At 49.6% G+C, this 13,793-nt stretch overlaps 1 protein-coding gene across 19 annotated transcripts in view; it reads left to right on the top strand.

Moving 5' to 3' along the window:
- RUBCN (rubicon autophagy regulator) overlaps positions 1–12,875 on the top strand; it is a 55,912-nt gene extending 43,037 nt beyond the window's left edge. For 12 of the 19 annotated variants that reach the window (XM_023214871.1, XM_023214869.1, XM_023214865.1 and 9 more), the window contains 9 exons: positions 3,571–3,631; positions 4,430–4,562; positions 5,174–5,319; positions 5,868–5,932; positions 6,380–6,618; positions 7,357–7,418; positions 7,861–8,014; positions 9,321–9,414; positions 9,637–12,875. In XM_023214871.1, coding sequence (XP_023070639.1) covers positions 3,571–3,631; positions 4,430–4,562; positions 5,174–5,319; positions 5,868–5,932; positions 6,380–6,618; positions 7,357–7,418; positions 7,861–8,014; positions 9,321–9,414; positions 9,637–9,815 — 1,133 coding nt within the window. In that variant the 3' untranslated portion in view covers positions 9,816–12,875. The remainder of the gene's footprint in view (positions 1–3,570; positions 3,632–4,429; positions 4,563–5,173; positions 5,320–5,867; positions 5,933–6,379; positions 6,619–7,356; positions 7,419–7,860; positions 8,015–9,320; positions 9,415–9,636) is intronic. The other 7 variants (XR_002732126.1, XR_002732125.1, XR_002732122.1 and 4 more) reach the window with 7 other exon arrangements.
- Positions 12,876–13,793: the final 918 nt, after the last annotated feature.

The raw sequence follows: 13,793 nt of genomic DNA, 5'->3' as shown, positions 1-13,793 counted from the left end.
TCCAGCTCCATTATTGCAGAGCAGGCAAAAACTCCATTATTGCAGAGCAGGCAAAAACAAGGGCAGATTTGGAGTCGAAAGGCAGTAAATTGATAGCTGGCATAATAGGTAAAGAGGAAAGTTCATGGCTATATTTTCTGACAAGTTTCAAAATTATATCCAATTCAAGGTAATCAGTTGCTTCTCCCTCATCCATTTTTAAATAAAAGTTTTTCTCTTTATAAAACAAGAATGCTTTGGGTTCTCCTTTTGAAATGTTTCCTTTTGAGTCAGCAATTACCGAAAATGTGTTGGATTTGGACTCCCAGATATGTTGGGTATGACCTTATGTTCTAGAAAGAAAGCAGGATGGAAACCAACGTCAAACCGGCCAGTACGTTTCGAAGTTGACTCTTCTTGTGACTCACTTATTTTGTTTAAAAATTTGCGTAGTTGGCCGGGTGCGGTGGCTCACGCCTGTAATCCCAGCACTTTGGGAGGCCGAAATGGGCGGATCACGAGATCAGGAGATCGAGACCATCCTGGCTAAAGCGGTGAAAGCCCGTCTCTACTAAAAATACAAAAATTAGCCTGGTGTGGTAGCGGCGCCTGTAGTCCCAGCTACATGGGAGGCTGAGGCAGGAGAATGGCGGGAACCCGGGAGGCGGAGCTTGCAGTGAGTGGAGATTGCACCACTGCACTCCAGCCTGGGCGACAGAGTGAGACTCTGTCTCAAAAAAAAAAAAAAAAAAAAAAAAAAAATTTGTGTAGTTTGCTAAGGTACCAAGGTTTTAGCCAGCTCTTCTCTGATCATTCAGTACCAGTGTCTGGACACGCAGCAAATTCTTCTCCTTATAACTTATCATTGTTTTTGTTGCTATTTGTTTTTATATTTTTAAACTTTTTTCTGTCAGTAATAATGGCCTTATTCTATTAAGTTGGTGCAAAAGTAATGGCAAAAATTGCAATTACTCAACCTAATATCTAATGCATTAGAAGCACCTGAAATCAGTTCTCTTACAATAACAATACTTGTTTTTATGCCAAAAAAAATCAATAAAAAGTTTCAGAATTATGTTAAATTCCACTTGGATGGTGAGAGTCTCGGACTTGCTCCTTAAGTGCTCTCACGTGGGACACGCTGAGTCCATCCAGATGGGTAGCTCCTTCTCTTCACTCCTCAATTCTCTGGCGTAGACTCGCTCTGCTTTTATCCAGATCTTCCACTAGGGGTTCACCCACATCAACTTAGTGGTCTGCTTGAGCTGACCAGAGAGTGATGAGGCTGCAGCGGGCCCGGGACCCACAGAGCTGCGTGGTCCCTGGCTGGGTCAGGTGTCATGGCCCCTTTGGTGGAGTGTGTGCTGCTCTCCTCCACTGCGGGCTCAGGGCCTGGCCTCCGAAGCTGGGCGGCCCCTCCACACTCTTGGTGTAGTCATGATTGGCGGGGAAGGGGAAGTCCCTGCATGTACCTCCGACCTCACTTTACCTCTAGTCAAAGAGAGGAAGAAGAATGTGACAGTGTAACTCAGTTGTATTTTCTAAAGAGAGAATGATTTTTTTCTCTCAAAGAAAAAAAAAATTTCTTCTTTGTGAGAATGAAGAACTGCTAAATAGTTTTAAGAAGGCAGTGGTTTCCTTAAAAACTGTGAATTATCACTGCCTGTTCTTTCTGGCATGTAGTATTTTCTTTAATAGCCTGGCACTAAAATAAGAAAATTGGTTAGCTCCTTACTGAGGGACAGCTAAGTTTTTTTTTTTTTTTCTTTTGTGTGACTCCCAAACAGGATGGAATTTGAAATGGCTGTTAATTGCTTTTAGCCAATTAATCATTTATTCAGAAAATATTTTCTGAAAACGTTTATGTACAAAGCACTCTGAGGGCTACTAGCGCAAGGCAAGACTTACGTACAACCCAAGGCAGTGTTAAGTGTTACCCAAATACATGTTGCAAACCAAACAGTCTGTGAAGGTCTGGCCTACTGTTGCCTCTACTGTTTTTCTTTTCTCTACCAGCACTAACTAGCTAGAAATAAGACAACTACCAGTGCACTGGGATCTGGATTTTGGTGGCACAAATTCAGCCAGAAAACACGGTATACTTGAACATCTTTGTTGTTAAGTAGGCTGTGTTAATTACCAGCAAAAACGTGTTGATGTCTTGTCCTGTGCTTAGAGAACATATGAAAACTTCTGTTACTTCTGTTATCTTACTCATATATGTAGCTTTGAAGACATTAGTTTGTCAGCAATATTATTTGAGTATATGCTTGTCTATGAGCCCTGTGTTAAGTATTTTAGAGCCAAGGGAAGAAGGAGACACAATCTTATTTCCTAATAGGGTGATTTTATAATCTAGTTGTCCAGACAAAAATCTGCATACAGAGGAAACATGTGAGGAACGTAGAGCTACTCATGGCCCAGTGCACAGTGATGCCATACAAGATTCGTGTCCTGAGTGCTCACAGTAGATTGGTCATTGTGTAGGGTTAATGAGGAAAGAAAGGTCTTTTCACTGGGCAGCAAAGGACATGAGACAGAGTATTTCTCAGAACAGTCTTGTTTTCATGACTTGGGTAGGCTGTGTCTGCCTTGCTTGAACATAACTGCTGTGTTTCGCATTCCCCTCCATCAAAAATATTTGGGTAGATGAGGTCTCTGAGGTCTCTGGAGGTTCAGGCATATCGTTATTAGAAATCCTCTTCTAAATCCTTTGTCAGAAATACACTATGGAAGGTCTGCCACAGTTTCCTGTATAATTACGCCTCAGAGATCATGTTGACCATCTTTGTTAAAATGTGTTGGTAACCAGGCATCTCCAAAGAGTTGCAAAGCTATAGAGAAGTTCCTTTTCCTTCATGAAGCTTTTCTTTTCTTTTTATTTTATTTTATTTTATTTTTTTATTATACTTTAAGTTCTAGGGTACATGTGCATAACGTGCAGGTTTGTTACATATGTATACCTGTGCCATGTTGGTGTGCTGCACCCATCAACTCATGAAGCTTTTCTAAGGATATATAAGACCTCCAACATTCAGGGGTAAAATGGCAGCAGTGACGAGATGTTAGCAGCAAAGTTCCAAACACTTCTAACATTCGGGGTGATGGCAACAGTGGTGAAGTATTAGAAGCAAAGTTCCAATGTCACATGTATTTCACGAGAACCTCTGTGATCCAAGTTATCTAAGAGCCAGAGTTACTGCCTAAGGGAGCTTATCATTGGAGAAAGGTAAAGATGTGGAGACTGAGGGAGCGATCTGAGTCCTTGTTTTGTGTCTGTGCACGTGGGGTTGTGTCTGTGTACCTCATTCACCGTTTCACACCAAAGCTGAGTCTGGCTTTCTGCCTGGATTTGTAACACTTTTCACCTTCTCAGTGCTGTGCATAATGTTACTAATTCAGCCTGGTTTTGACTTGGATAGAGGCAAGTTATAACTTGTGTTTAGAGCTTCACCTGCTCCTTTATCCTGCGTAGAATGTGGCACCGGGCTGTTACCCTGAGTGCTTAGCTGGCAGCGCCGCGTCGTGGATTCCACGATCCCTCACCCACCCCTTTCCATTGCGCTCCCCTTATCTCTGGTTTCCATGTAGATGCTGACATCAGAAGGAACACAGCCTCAGGCAGCAGATCCTTCGTTTCCTCCCAGTCCTAGTGAGTACTTTTTTTTAAAGAAAAAAAAAAGAAAGCCTGAGGATATGTAGAGAAACAAACCCAGTTCTTGGCATATGGCTGGGCAAAGCCATCCAGATGTAAGAGGAGGCAAGGTTAAAGGGAGGGGCTTGCTGATGGCAGCGAGCCCACGGGAAGAAAGCAGAAGCTCTTTGGTCTCAATGGGAGGGGCTCTCGTGGAGGCACAGCTGGGAGTGAGTGATTCCTTCTCTGCTGACTCTCATCATAACCAGAGGCCCCAGAAGGTCTCAAAAGAGAGCAGTGATGATGGGTTTTGGTTATCAAATCAAACTGAACAGATTCCACATCACAGACCCAACCAGGGGAAATAGTAGCTCATTTGGGAGGAAAAATCGCCTTTTAGTCCACAAAGCAATTTTACTCACTTTGTTTTGTAAGCAGGCGTTATAATCTCCATTTTGCTGTTAGAGGAGCTGAAGTTAAGAGAAAGGAAGTGACAGAGTCCTTTATTAGCAGTGCTGTGTAGTGACAGGAAGTGGGGCTTGAACCGAAATCTTCAGACTGTGAGACTAGCGGACTTTCACTGTCCTACGTGTCAGTGCTGTGTAGTGACAGGAAGTGGGGCTTGAACCACAGTCTTCCGACTGTGACACTAGCGGACTTTCACTGCCCCCTGTGTGAGGGTGATGAGCAGGCCGGGGTGCTGCGAGTATTCTCCCAGCCCAGAAGTTGCTGCGTGGGGGATGAGATCATGAAGGGAAGCCTCCATCTGCCCGTCCTTTCCCTGTGTTCAGCCGTCCTTGATTCTCCCCTTTCCAGCTCCCACAGCTTCCTGCACTCCACATCTGCTGAGGCGGTGGCCATGGGGCTCCTGAAGCAGTTTGAGGGGATGCAGCTTCCAGCTGCCTCCGAGCTGGAGTGGCTCGTCCCGGAGCACGACGCCCCTCAGAAGGTAGGTCCTTGGCTCTTCTTCCTACCCAGGGGCCGAGAGCCTTTGTGACCTTGTTTTCCTTCGTCACACGTCCGCAGTCCGGAATGAGCCTGTGTGTTCCCCGCCTTACTCATGGAAGTCATTTATTACAGTGGGCCAGGTGGTAAACGAACAGTGAACGCTCGCTCACCTTGTCAGAGCGGAGACGACGGCTCCTTCGCTGTCCTGATTCACGTGACTGCTCGCCAGACTCAGTCACGTTTGGTTTCTGACCACCTCGGAGACACTGCGCAAGAGTGAATTGCTTGGATTCTTTGCTCTGCAGTTGTCTTTAAGGCATGAAACACCCTGGCACAGCAAGGGTCCTGGAACGGGTGCGGGACAACATGAGCCGTGGGCCACTGCCATGGGAGGCTGTTTCTCTTTGCTTCCTGGAACCCACAGCCCTCACTTCTCGTTCCGTGGCGCCTCCTGGTTGGTTCCGAGGACCACGGTTACCTGAAGCTCTTATCCTGTGGTGTTCCTGAAATGTCTTTCACTCATGATGCTCTGTCATGGCCAAAAGGGTCCTGCGTTTGTGTTTCCCAAGCCCGTCCGTGTGAGCTAACCCCAACTGTGTGTTTCTCCTGCAGCTTCTACCCATCCCTGACTCACTGCCCATCTCACCGGATGACGGGCAGCATGCTGACATCTACAAGCTGCGGATTCGTGTTCGTGGCAACTTGGAGTGGGCGCCCCCCCGGCCTCAGATAATTTTTAATGTTCATCCAGCCCCAACGTGAGTGGCCAGTGTCTGTGCCTTTGGAGCGCAGATCCGTCCTCTCTGGATTGTCAGGGTTTTCGTCTCACCCACTTGTCTCTGCCTCCAGCTGTGCTTCCCACACGGGTCTCTTCGTTTAAAGGCAGAGGAGGGGGTTGTCCGTTTTGTCCTTCGTTTCTTACTCTTAGTTCCCAGAGCTAATTGGAAACAAGGCGGGTTTTGTTTGGCTGGCATTCCCAACCTGTTGCCTTCCTCCCAGTAGTTTTGTGAGCTTGCTGGTTTTTCTTCTCTATCTAAGATGGATGGATGCTTTTCTCTTGTCATTCTTTCCTTTACCACGTGTCATTGCTTCCATTTGTACAGAATGTGTGGTTCATTACTGGGAAGAGTCACTGCCTAGACCTAAATCCTATATGGAGTCAGCTCTCCCAGTAGGTTCAGTGTTGTCCAACTGAATCATCGGTGAATTCCCCTCTCTTCCCATACTTACCTGGAGCTGTGTGTGTGCTCAGTCCCTCACACCTCAAAGGCCTATCTGCCAATGCCCTGTCCTTGTCCTTCCTCAGAAGGAAAATTGCCGTGGCCAAGCAGAATTACCGCTGTGCAGGATGTGGCATCCGGACTGACCCTGGTGAGTGCCTTCCCTTCCCACCATGCTGCCTCCAGAGGCTCTGTACCCTCCCCCACACGTAGGAGAGGTGGCGTGTCAAAGGCGGTAACAGGAGGTGGCGTGTCAGAAGTAGGGAAGGAGAAAGAAAGGTTCGTAATAGGCAGGAGTGCTGGCGATCGGAGGGAAATGATTTCTGGGAGCACATGGCCAGGACTGTATGCTGTGGACAGTTGGGTAGTTCCAGCTAGCTGGTAAGGCTGGATCTTACCAACTCCGGCTGGTTTTATTTCCTCAGGGCCTCCAAGGTGGGACGTTACCCCAGGCTCCACTATGTGGATTTCTGCGAGCTCTGGGGAACTCAGACAGAGGTTGCTAGAGGCCATTGGCCGGCCCTTTCCGCCCTTTCAAGGGAGGAGCAGAGCCACCTGCCCAGTCTGTAGGTGGGAAAATTATGTCCGGCTTTTCCAGATTATATCAAGCGACTGCGGTACTGTGAGTACCTGGGCAAGTACTTCTGCCAGTGCTGCCATGAGAATGCACAGATGGCCATCCCCAGCCGGGTTCTGCGCAAGTGGGACTTCAGCAAGTACTACGTCAGCAATTTCTCCAAGGACCTGCTCATTAAGATCTGGAATGATCCTCTCTTCAACGTGCAGGACATAAACAGTGCCCTCTATAGGAAGGTCAAGCTGCTCAATCAAGTCCGGGTAAGACCTTGGAAAGGCCACCTCAGAGTCTTGCCCTCGTCTCCTCTCCTCATCCCCTCCCCTCGTCCCTCGTCTCCTCCACAGCCCCTCGTCCCCTCCCCTCGTCCCTTGCCCCCTTCCCTCGCCCCCTCCCCTCGTCCCTCGTCCCCTCCCCTCATCTCCTTCCCTCGTCCCCTCGTCCCTCGTCCCCTCCCCTCATCTCCTTCCCTCGTCCCCTCCCCTGGTTATACAGAGCTTCCCACAATTACCACACTTCTTGTCATCGCAGTGTCAAAGCTGTAACCGTCTCTCCATTCATGCCCTCCCTATGTACTTTCTTAATCTCTTCCCATTTCCCAGGTATCTGTCTACTTGGAGCCTCAAACCTGGCAATGGCAGCTATGAAGCTGTAGATAGCACTTGATGGCAAAAGCAGAATTTCTTCCTTCACTGAAAACATGAGTGAATGAATGAGGAATAGGGTATCTAGTGAGAAACTGGCATTTCAGAGCGCTCCTCTGCCCCAGGCTGCTTATGTGACTTGGGCAGACAGACCTGGCGGAGGGCCTTCCCTGAGCACAGAGCACTCTGAAGCCAGTTGTCAGAGTGAATGGGAGCGAGTTAGAGCGTAGGACAGTCTGCTCTGGCTGCAGCATGCAAGGCTTCTAGACCCCCAGGGTTTAAAGGCCCTGGGCTTCCAGCACTGGATTCCTCTGCTCACATCCCCTCCTACTCCTGCCCCCACCTCTTTCTTTTCAGCTGCTGCGGGTCCAGCTGTGTCACATGAAGAACATGTTCAAGACTTGCCGACTGGCCAAGGAGTAAGTCCTTTGTGGGGCCAGAGCCCTCTGGCCACGTGGCCGTCTCCGAAAGGGACACATCCCAGCACTCGGCTCTTGTTACGTAACGGAGGAGAGTAGAGAGATTTTGCAGAAATGTAAAGTGGTAAACGAGAGGCCACAGCAGTAACTGTATCTGTGTCCTTCTCTCTGGAAGGGGAATCTGTGGTCATTCCATCCAGGGCAGGCCACTGCTCTTAGCAGGCTGGATCCCACGTGGACCACTCTGCAGGAGTCTATAAATGGTCACTTCTGCCATCCAGACCCCTAGTAGTGTGGAACGGCTGGGGTGGCCTGGAACACTGGACTGGCTGATCGTTGCCCACCCTTGTTACTTTCTGCAGTTTCTGGATAGGGATCCTTCTACTACGACGTGGCACCCACACTGTTCATTCCCTCCCCTGCCTCCTGTCACTCCCTGTAGGCTTCTGGATTCTTTTGACACAGTCCCGGGCCACCTGACAGAGGACCTGCACCTGTACTCACTGAATGATCTGACGGCGACCAGGAAGGGGGAGCTGGGGCCCCGGCTTGCTGAGCTCACCAGGGCAGGGGCTGCCCACGTGGAGAGATGCATGGTGAGAAGGTCTCACTGTGGCATGCAGCCGAGCCCTTGCTTTTAGGGATCCAGGGAGTGGGGTGGACCTGGGGCTCTTGCTTTTAGGGATACAGGGAGGGGGGTGGACCTGGGGTTCTTGCCACTTAGCTCGAGGAAGTTGAAGCGACTGGTCAGCACTGGGAGAGGAACTGGAAAGGGCTGCTATTCCTTAGCCTGGAGAGCAGCCAGAGCACCCCAATCTCAAGAACCTCGAGTGAGGGGAGGAGCTGGTGCTGGCTGTGGCCCTGGGTAGCTCTGGGCAGAACTGAGTAGACTTTCACCAAAGAATTGTTGGCCGGGCGCAGTGGCTCAGGCCTGTCATCCCAGCACTTTGGGAGGCTGAGGTGGGTGGGTCACCTGAGGTCAGAAGTTCAAGACCAGCCTGACCAACATGATGAAACCCCATCTCTACTAAAATACAAAAATTAGCCGGGCATCATGGTGGGCGCCTGTAATCCCAGCTACTCGGGAGGCTGAGGCAGGAGAATCGCTTGAACCCAGGAGGCAGAGGTTGCAGTGAGCCGAGATCGCGCCATTGCACTCCAGCCTGGGCGACAAGAGCAAGATTCCATCCCCCACAGAAAAAAGGAAAGGAATTGTCACGATGTGAGAGGAGAACTCTGGATTCGAATCTGGAGAGCTTCTACCCTCGGCCTTCGTTTGTTATCCTAATTTGTGTGACAGCATTTTGTATATTTATGTGTTCCACAAACGTACATCATTATCGTGATCTATTCAACATGTAAAAAATGCAGAAATTATACTTTTCGATCTTGCTGTCTTAGACTATGCCCAGTTGATGTTCCTGTGAAAATCCCAGAATTAGAGCTGGGCATAGGCAGGGCACCCTGTGTGTCTGGGAGGAACTGGAAATACTTCACTGTCAGCAGACTCCAGGCTGGGTGCTGTGTTTGAGGAACAGCCTTGTCTCCACATTTGATCTTCATTGGTTGTGGTTCCTTTTCTGAAATAAATCACAGCCCAGATGGGACTGTCGGCCCAGGAAGCCCCTTGTGGCGCCATCTCCTCCTTTTCCTCTCTCACGGAGAGCCACGCCAGGGTCAGAGCTTCTCTGGCTCGTGCCCGTCTGATCTCCTGCCTAAAGCTTTGTCTAACCCAGCCCAGCCCTGGCCCTAGTTTAGCTTTCATGCTTCTGAGTCCAGCCCAGGCCTCCTCCCTGTGGGCAGCAGAACCCTGCAGACCCCTCCCCTCCTTGGTGCTCACCCTCCCGTGCCAGTTCCTGATGTGCCGCGCCTCATGTTGCCATCTGTGTTTTTCCTCCCCAGCTCTGCCAAGCCAAGGGCTTCATCTGTGAGTTCTGTCAGAATGAGGATGACATCATCTTTCCCTTTGAGCTCCATAAGTGCCGGACCTGTGAAGGTGAGGGCAGGTGCAGCATCGGCCAAGTGAGCCTGAACACAGGGCTCCTTGGTTCCCCAGAGCCCCCTGTTAGCAAGAGTTCGGTGCCACTCAGCACCTCGCAGGGCCTCCCCAGGGGACACCACGCCTTGGTGGTGAGAAGGGGCTGTGGCAGCAACTGACCTCTAGCTGGAGATAATACAAATTGTTTTCTTCTCTCTCCTACCTTCCCAACCTGAGTAGAGTGTAAAGCGTGTTACCATAAAGCCTGCTTCAAGTCTGGAAGCTGTCCGCGCTGCGAGCGGCTGCAGGCCCGGCGAGAGGCGCTGGCCAGGCAGAGCCTGGAGTCTTACCTGTCGGACTACGAGGAGGAGCCTGCCGAAGCGTTGGCCCTGGAAGCCGCCGTCCTGGAGGCCACCTGAAGAAAGCACGTGAAGCCCCTGTCTGGGCCGGGGTCACACATATTGCAGAACTGAGCCACTCTTTGAAGGACTTGCCCCACCTGGGGCTGCTTCTTTTTTTTAATTATCATTTTTTTTTTTTACTGACTTGTCTGACGTCCGTGTGCAGTCAGCCTTTGGTAGGTTGATGGGTCCAGAGTCTGTGGTGACAGGTAATTTGTAAGCTCCAGGTGTTTTCATCAGAACTGACATGTGGGTCCTTCATGAAGCTTCTAGTGCCTCTGTCAGGGGAAGAGACAGCAAGACCCAGTTCTTCCAGCGTCTGTGGCCTCCTCCTCTAGAAGTAGACCTGGTTTCACCTGCATGTCAAGTATCTTCTCCAGTTTTCCTTTGTTTTCGTTCTGGAGCTTCTGAGCCAGGCCTTTCTCAACCACCTCTCCTCCTGCTGCTGAAACGGTGGCGTTCTCTCTCTCCCGGTCCTGGATTGGGGTCAGACTGTGCCCCGAGGAGAAGCAGCAGAGAATGGGACTACGTCATGGGCATTTTGTCCGCTTATTTGGGTATTTTGGGGGCCATAGAACAATCATGACTATCCTAGACTCCTCAGAGAGGCAGCCGTGAATGTCCCTGTGTTGCTGGGATTTCCCGTTTGGAATATTTGAAGTATAGATGATGCCAGAAGCTGACTTTCTTCATCTACCCTGGTGAGCTTGAAGCAAAGAACAGAACTGATGCTTAGGCCAGGCTCGTCTGTAGCCTTATGCCACAAGCATACGTGAGGCGGCAGCTCTGTTGCTGGAGGAGCACTTACTCACAGGGGCTGTTGGCCCCTCGTAGGTGTTAAGGCCTCTTTTAGTTAACCTGGCTTTTTGGTGCAGGTATGATCTTTGAAGCTCAGGCAAGTCCCTGATGCCATCCTAAGGTGAGGACAGGAACCCCACCCACCCTGTTCTTAGTGTGTCCCTGACCACTGTCATCTGTTCGATGGTCATTGTGGTTCTCAGTGAAAGTGCAACCCAGCTCCCCTCTCTCTCCCCTTGTGCAGCAGAGCTGGGTCCTTCCCTGGTGGCCGAGTCTCTCTTGCCTTAGCTTCTGTGGTCAAAGTTGGAGAAAAGCTTCCTGCCATTAGTGCTGTTACAGAACTTGACAGTTTGTGGATGTGAGTGTGAATGTTCTGTGTTCTTGGGATAACAAGAGCCTTTATGCCAATTATGCACTTAACTCTGTGTAGCCTGGTGATGTTTATCTGTTCAGTTGCCCATTTGATAGTGCTGGTTTTAGTGTGCTCCCTGCCCCCGTTAATGTGTGTGTTGACGGCAAAGTCCTTTTGCTAGTGCTGGTTTTAGAGTGCTACCTCCCCCCGTTAATGTGTGTGTTGATGGCGAAGTCCTTTTGCTAGTGCTGGTTTTAGTGTACTGCCTCCCTCTGTTAACGTGTGTGTTGATGGCGAAGTCCTTGGATGGGGCCATGTGTGTGTTTGTGATGTTCCTCAAGTTGATGCAGCTTCTAACCTCTGTGGAAACACTGGTCAGAGTGGCTTCCCCAAGAGCTGGCAGCTCTGTGAACTAAAGCCTGCAGCATTTCTGTTCTGGGATTGAATTCTGCCCGTGGGCCTGTCTTCCCATAGTTGCCTGCTGCTAGGAGAACAATGGGCATGGGTGCTGTCCCTGGAAGCTGAACAGAAGGGGGCCTGTGGTTGGTGGAAGCTGATGAGAGCCTGAGCTGGCGGTAAGAAGGAATCTCCCAGGGAGGTGGGAGAGGCCTTTAAGGTGATGGCCATGGCTGAGGCTCCACCAGCACGAAAGGGAACGTGTGGGAACCGGCCCCTGCTCTTGGTTCCTCTGCCTCAAAGTTGGGATCTGAAAGCCATGTTGGGCTACAAGACCCTGAAGCTGTTCTCCCTTCTGTTCGCAGTGAGGCTCTAAAGGCCAAGGCCAGCAGTTTTGAAGGACTGACTGGAAGGCCCGGGCCCTTCAGGGAGCTTCACGGAACTCAGGTTTCACTAGGGTTTCGGTCCCAGATCCAGACCCAGGAGTTTATAAAAATGGTGAGCTCTCCTTCCAGGTTTGGTTTAAATTACACATCCAGGCCAGGCGTGGTGGCTCACGCCTGTAATCCCAGCACTTTGGGAGGCCGAGGCAGGTGGATCTTGAGGTCAGGAGTTTGAGACCAGCCTGGCCAATGTGGTGAAACCCCGTCTCTTCCAAAAATACAAAAATTCACCGGGCATGGTGGCGGGCGCCTGTAATCCCAGCTACTTGGGAGGCTGAGGCAGGAGAATCGCTTGAACCCAGGAGGTGGAGGTTGCAGTGAGCCGAGATTGCACCACTGCACTCCAGCCTGGGTGACAGAGCAAGACTCCATCTCAAAAACAAAAAAGTGACACATCCAGCTCCTTCTCCAGGTCATTGGAGATGTGCTATCTTGTCCTGCCCGTTTCTCATCAGCATAGGATCAAAGCATGAAAATGCTGACAGCTTCTGAAGCCAAACTCAACAGTCTCACAGACTCCTGACTTGTCACTTACTTTTCTCCATCTCCCTCAACCGCACCCCAACCCTTTAGATCGTGTGTGTTTTAGTGACTCTGACACGATGCTGCCATCACTGTCCAAATACCCATTTATTTATTTATTCGAGGGGGGAAAGCGGGTAGAGGATGGGATGTTTTGGGAGCACTTTGCAACTTGTCAGTATCTGAAAATCCCCTGCTGTTGCGGGGAGAAGCTTTGAATGCACTGAAGAGAATTCCTTCTAAACGAAGGGGAGGGTAGTGTTCTTTCTGTAAGTAAAGGGAAAGAAAACAACACATAGGTTACTTACCAGGTGGAGACAAGATTCAAGACACAGCAGAAAAGTGGAAGACAAATATTTTCCACTTAAACGAGGCTGTTTTGACGTTCTCTGCCAAGGATATACAGCTCTTGTTGAATTAACATAAAAGAAGCGCGAGTCTCAGTAGAGATGTTCTGTGTGTGCAGCCTGTGCTCTGAACTGGCTTTCCACCTGCCGTGGTTCTTACACAGCCTGGTAGTTCATTGTCATCTTTAATAAACTAAGGAAATGAAATTCTGTCTTTGGTTAGCCTTCCTTGACTGTCAAGAAATGGCATTGTGTCCACTGTACAGCAGGTGTATCTGAACATTGAGAAGGTTTCTGTGTTACAACGTAAAGCAAATGGGACCACACACATCAAGGAAAGTGGGGTGGAGTGGCTGCGTCACTAACTTGCCGTGAGACCTCGAGCGAACCACTTCACTTCTCTGGATTTCTGGTGCATGGAACGTGTGCCCCCTGCCCATACCCTTGGTGTAGCTGTCACTTAAAACGAGGTGTCTTCCTCTCCGCAACATCTGACTTCCCTTAGATGTTTCAGTTCCCACTTCGGTGAGCACCTAGCATCTTTCTCTTGTGCTCATGGCCCGCTGGAGCTCCAGCTCTACCCTGCAACTCTGAATATTTGCCCTTAAATGTCCCCTTGTCATCTCCAACCAGCATGTCTAAACCCAGCATAAATACCGTATTTCCCATGTCATCTCCAACCCACGTGTCTAAAATCAGCATAAATACCTTTTTTCCCATGTCATCTCCAACCAGCGTGTCTAAAACCAGCATAAATACCGTATTTCCTATGTCATCTCCAACCAGCGTGTCTAAAACCAGCATAAATACCGTATTTCGTGTGTCATCTCCAACCCGCGTGTCTAAAACCAGCATAAATGCCTTATTTCCCGTGTCATCTCCAACCTGCGTGTCTAAAACCAGCATAAATACCGTATTTCCCGTGTCATCTCCAACCCATGAGTCTAAAACCAGCATAAATACCGTATTTCCCATGTCATCTCCAAGCCGTGTGTCTAAAACCAGCATAAATACCGTATTTCCCGTGTCATCTCCAACCCGCGTGTCTAAAACCATAAATACCTTATTTCCCGTGTCATCTCCAACCAGCATGTCTAAAACCAGCATAAATACCGTATTTCCCTTGTCATCTCCAACC

Source organism: Piliocolobus tephrosceles, chromosome 2 (genome assembly GCF_002776525.5).
Source record: "Piliocolobus tephrosceles isolate RC106 chromosome 2, ASM277652v3, whole genome shotgun sequence".
Classification (NCBI taxonomy): domain Eukaryota; kingdom Metazoa; phylum Chordata; class Mammalia; order Primates; family Cercopithecidae; genus Piliocolobus; species Piliocolobus tephrosceles.
The sequence above is the reverse complement of the archived record's forward strand: the minus strand, read 5'-3'. Positions and strand labels throughout refer to the sequence as shown.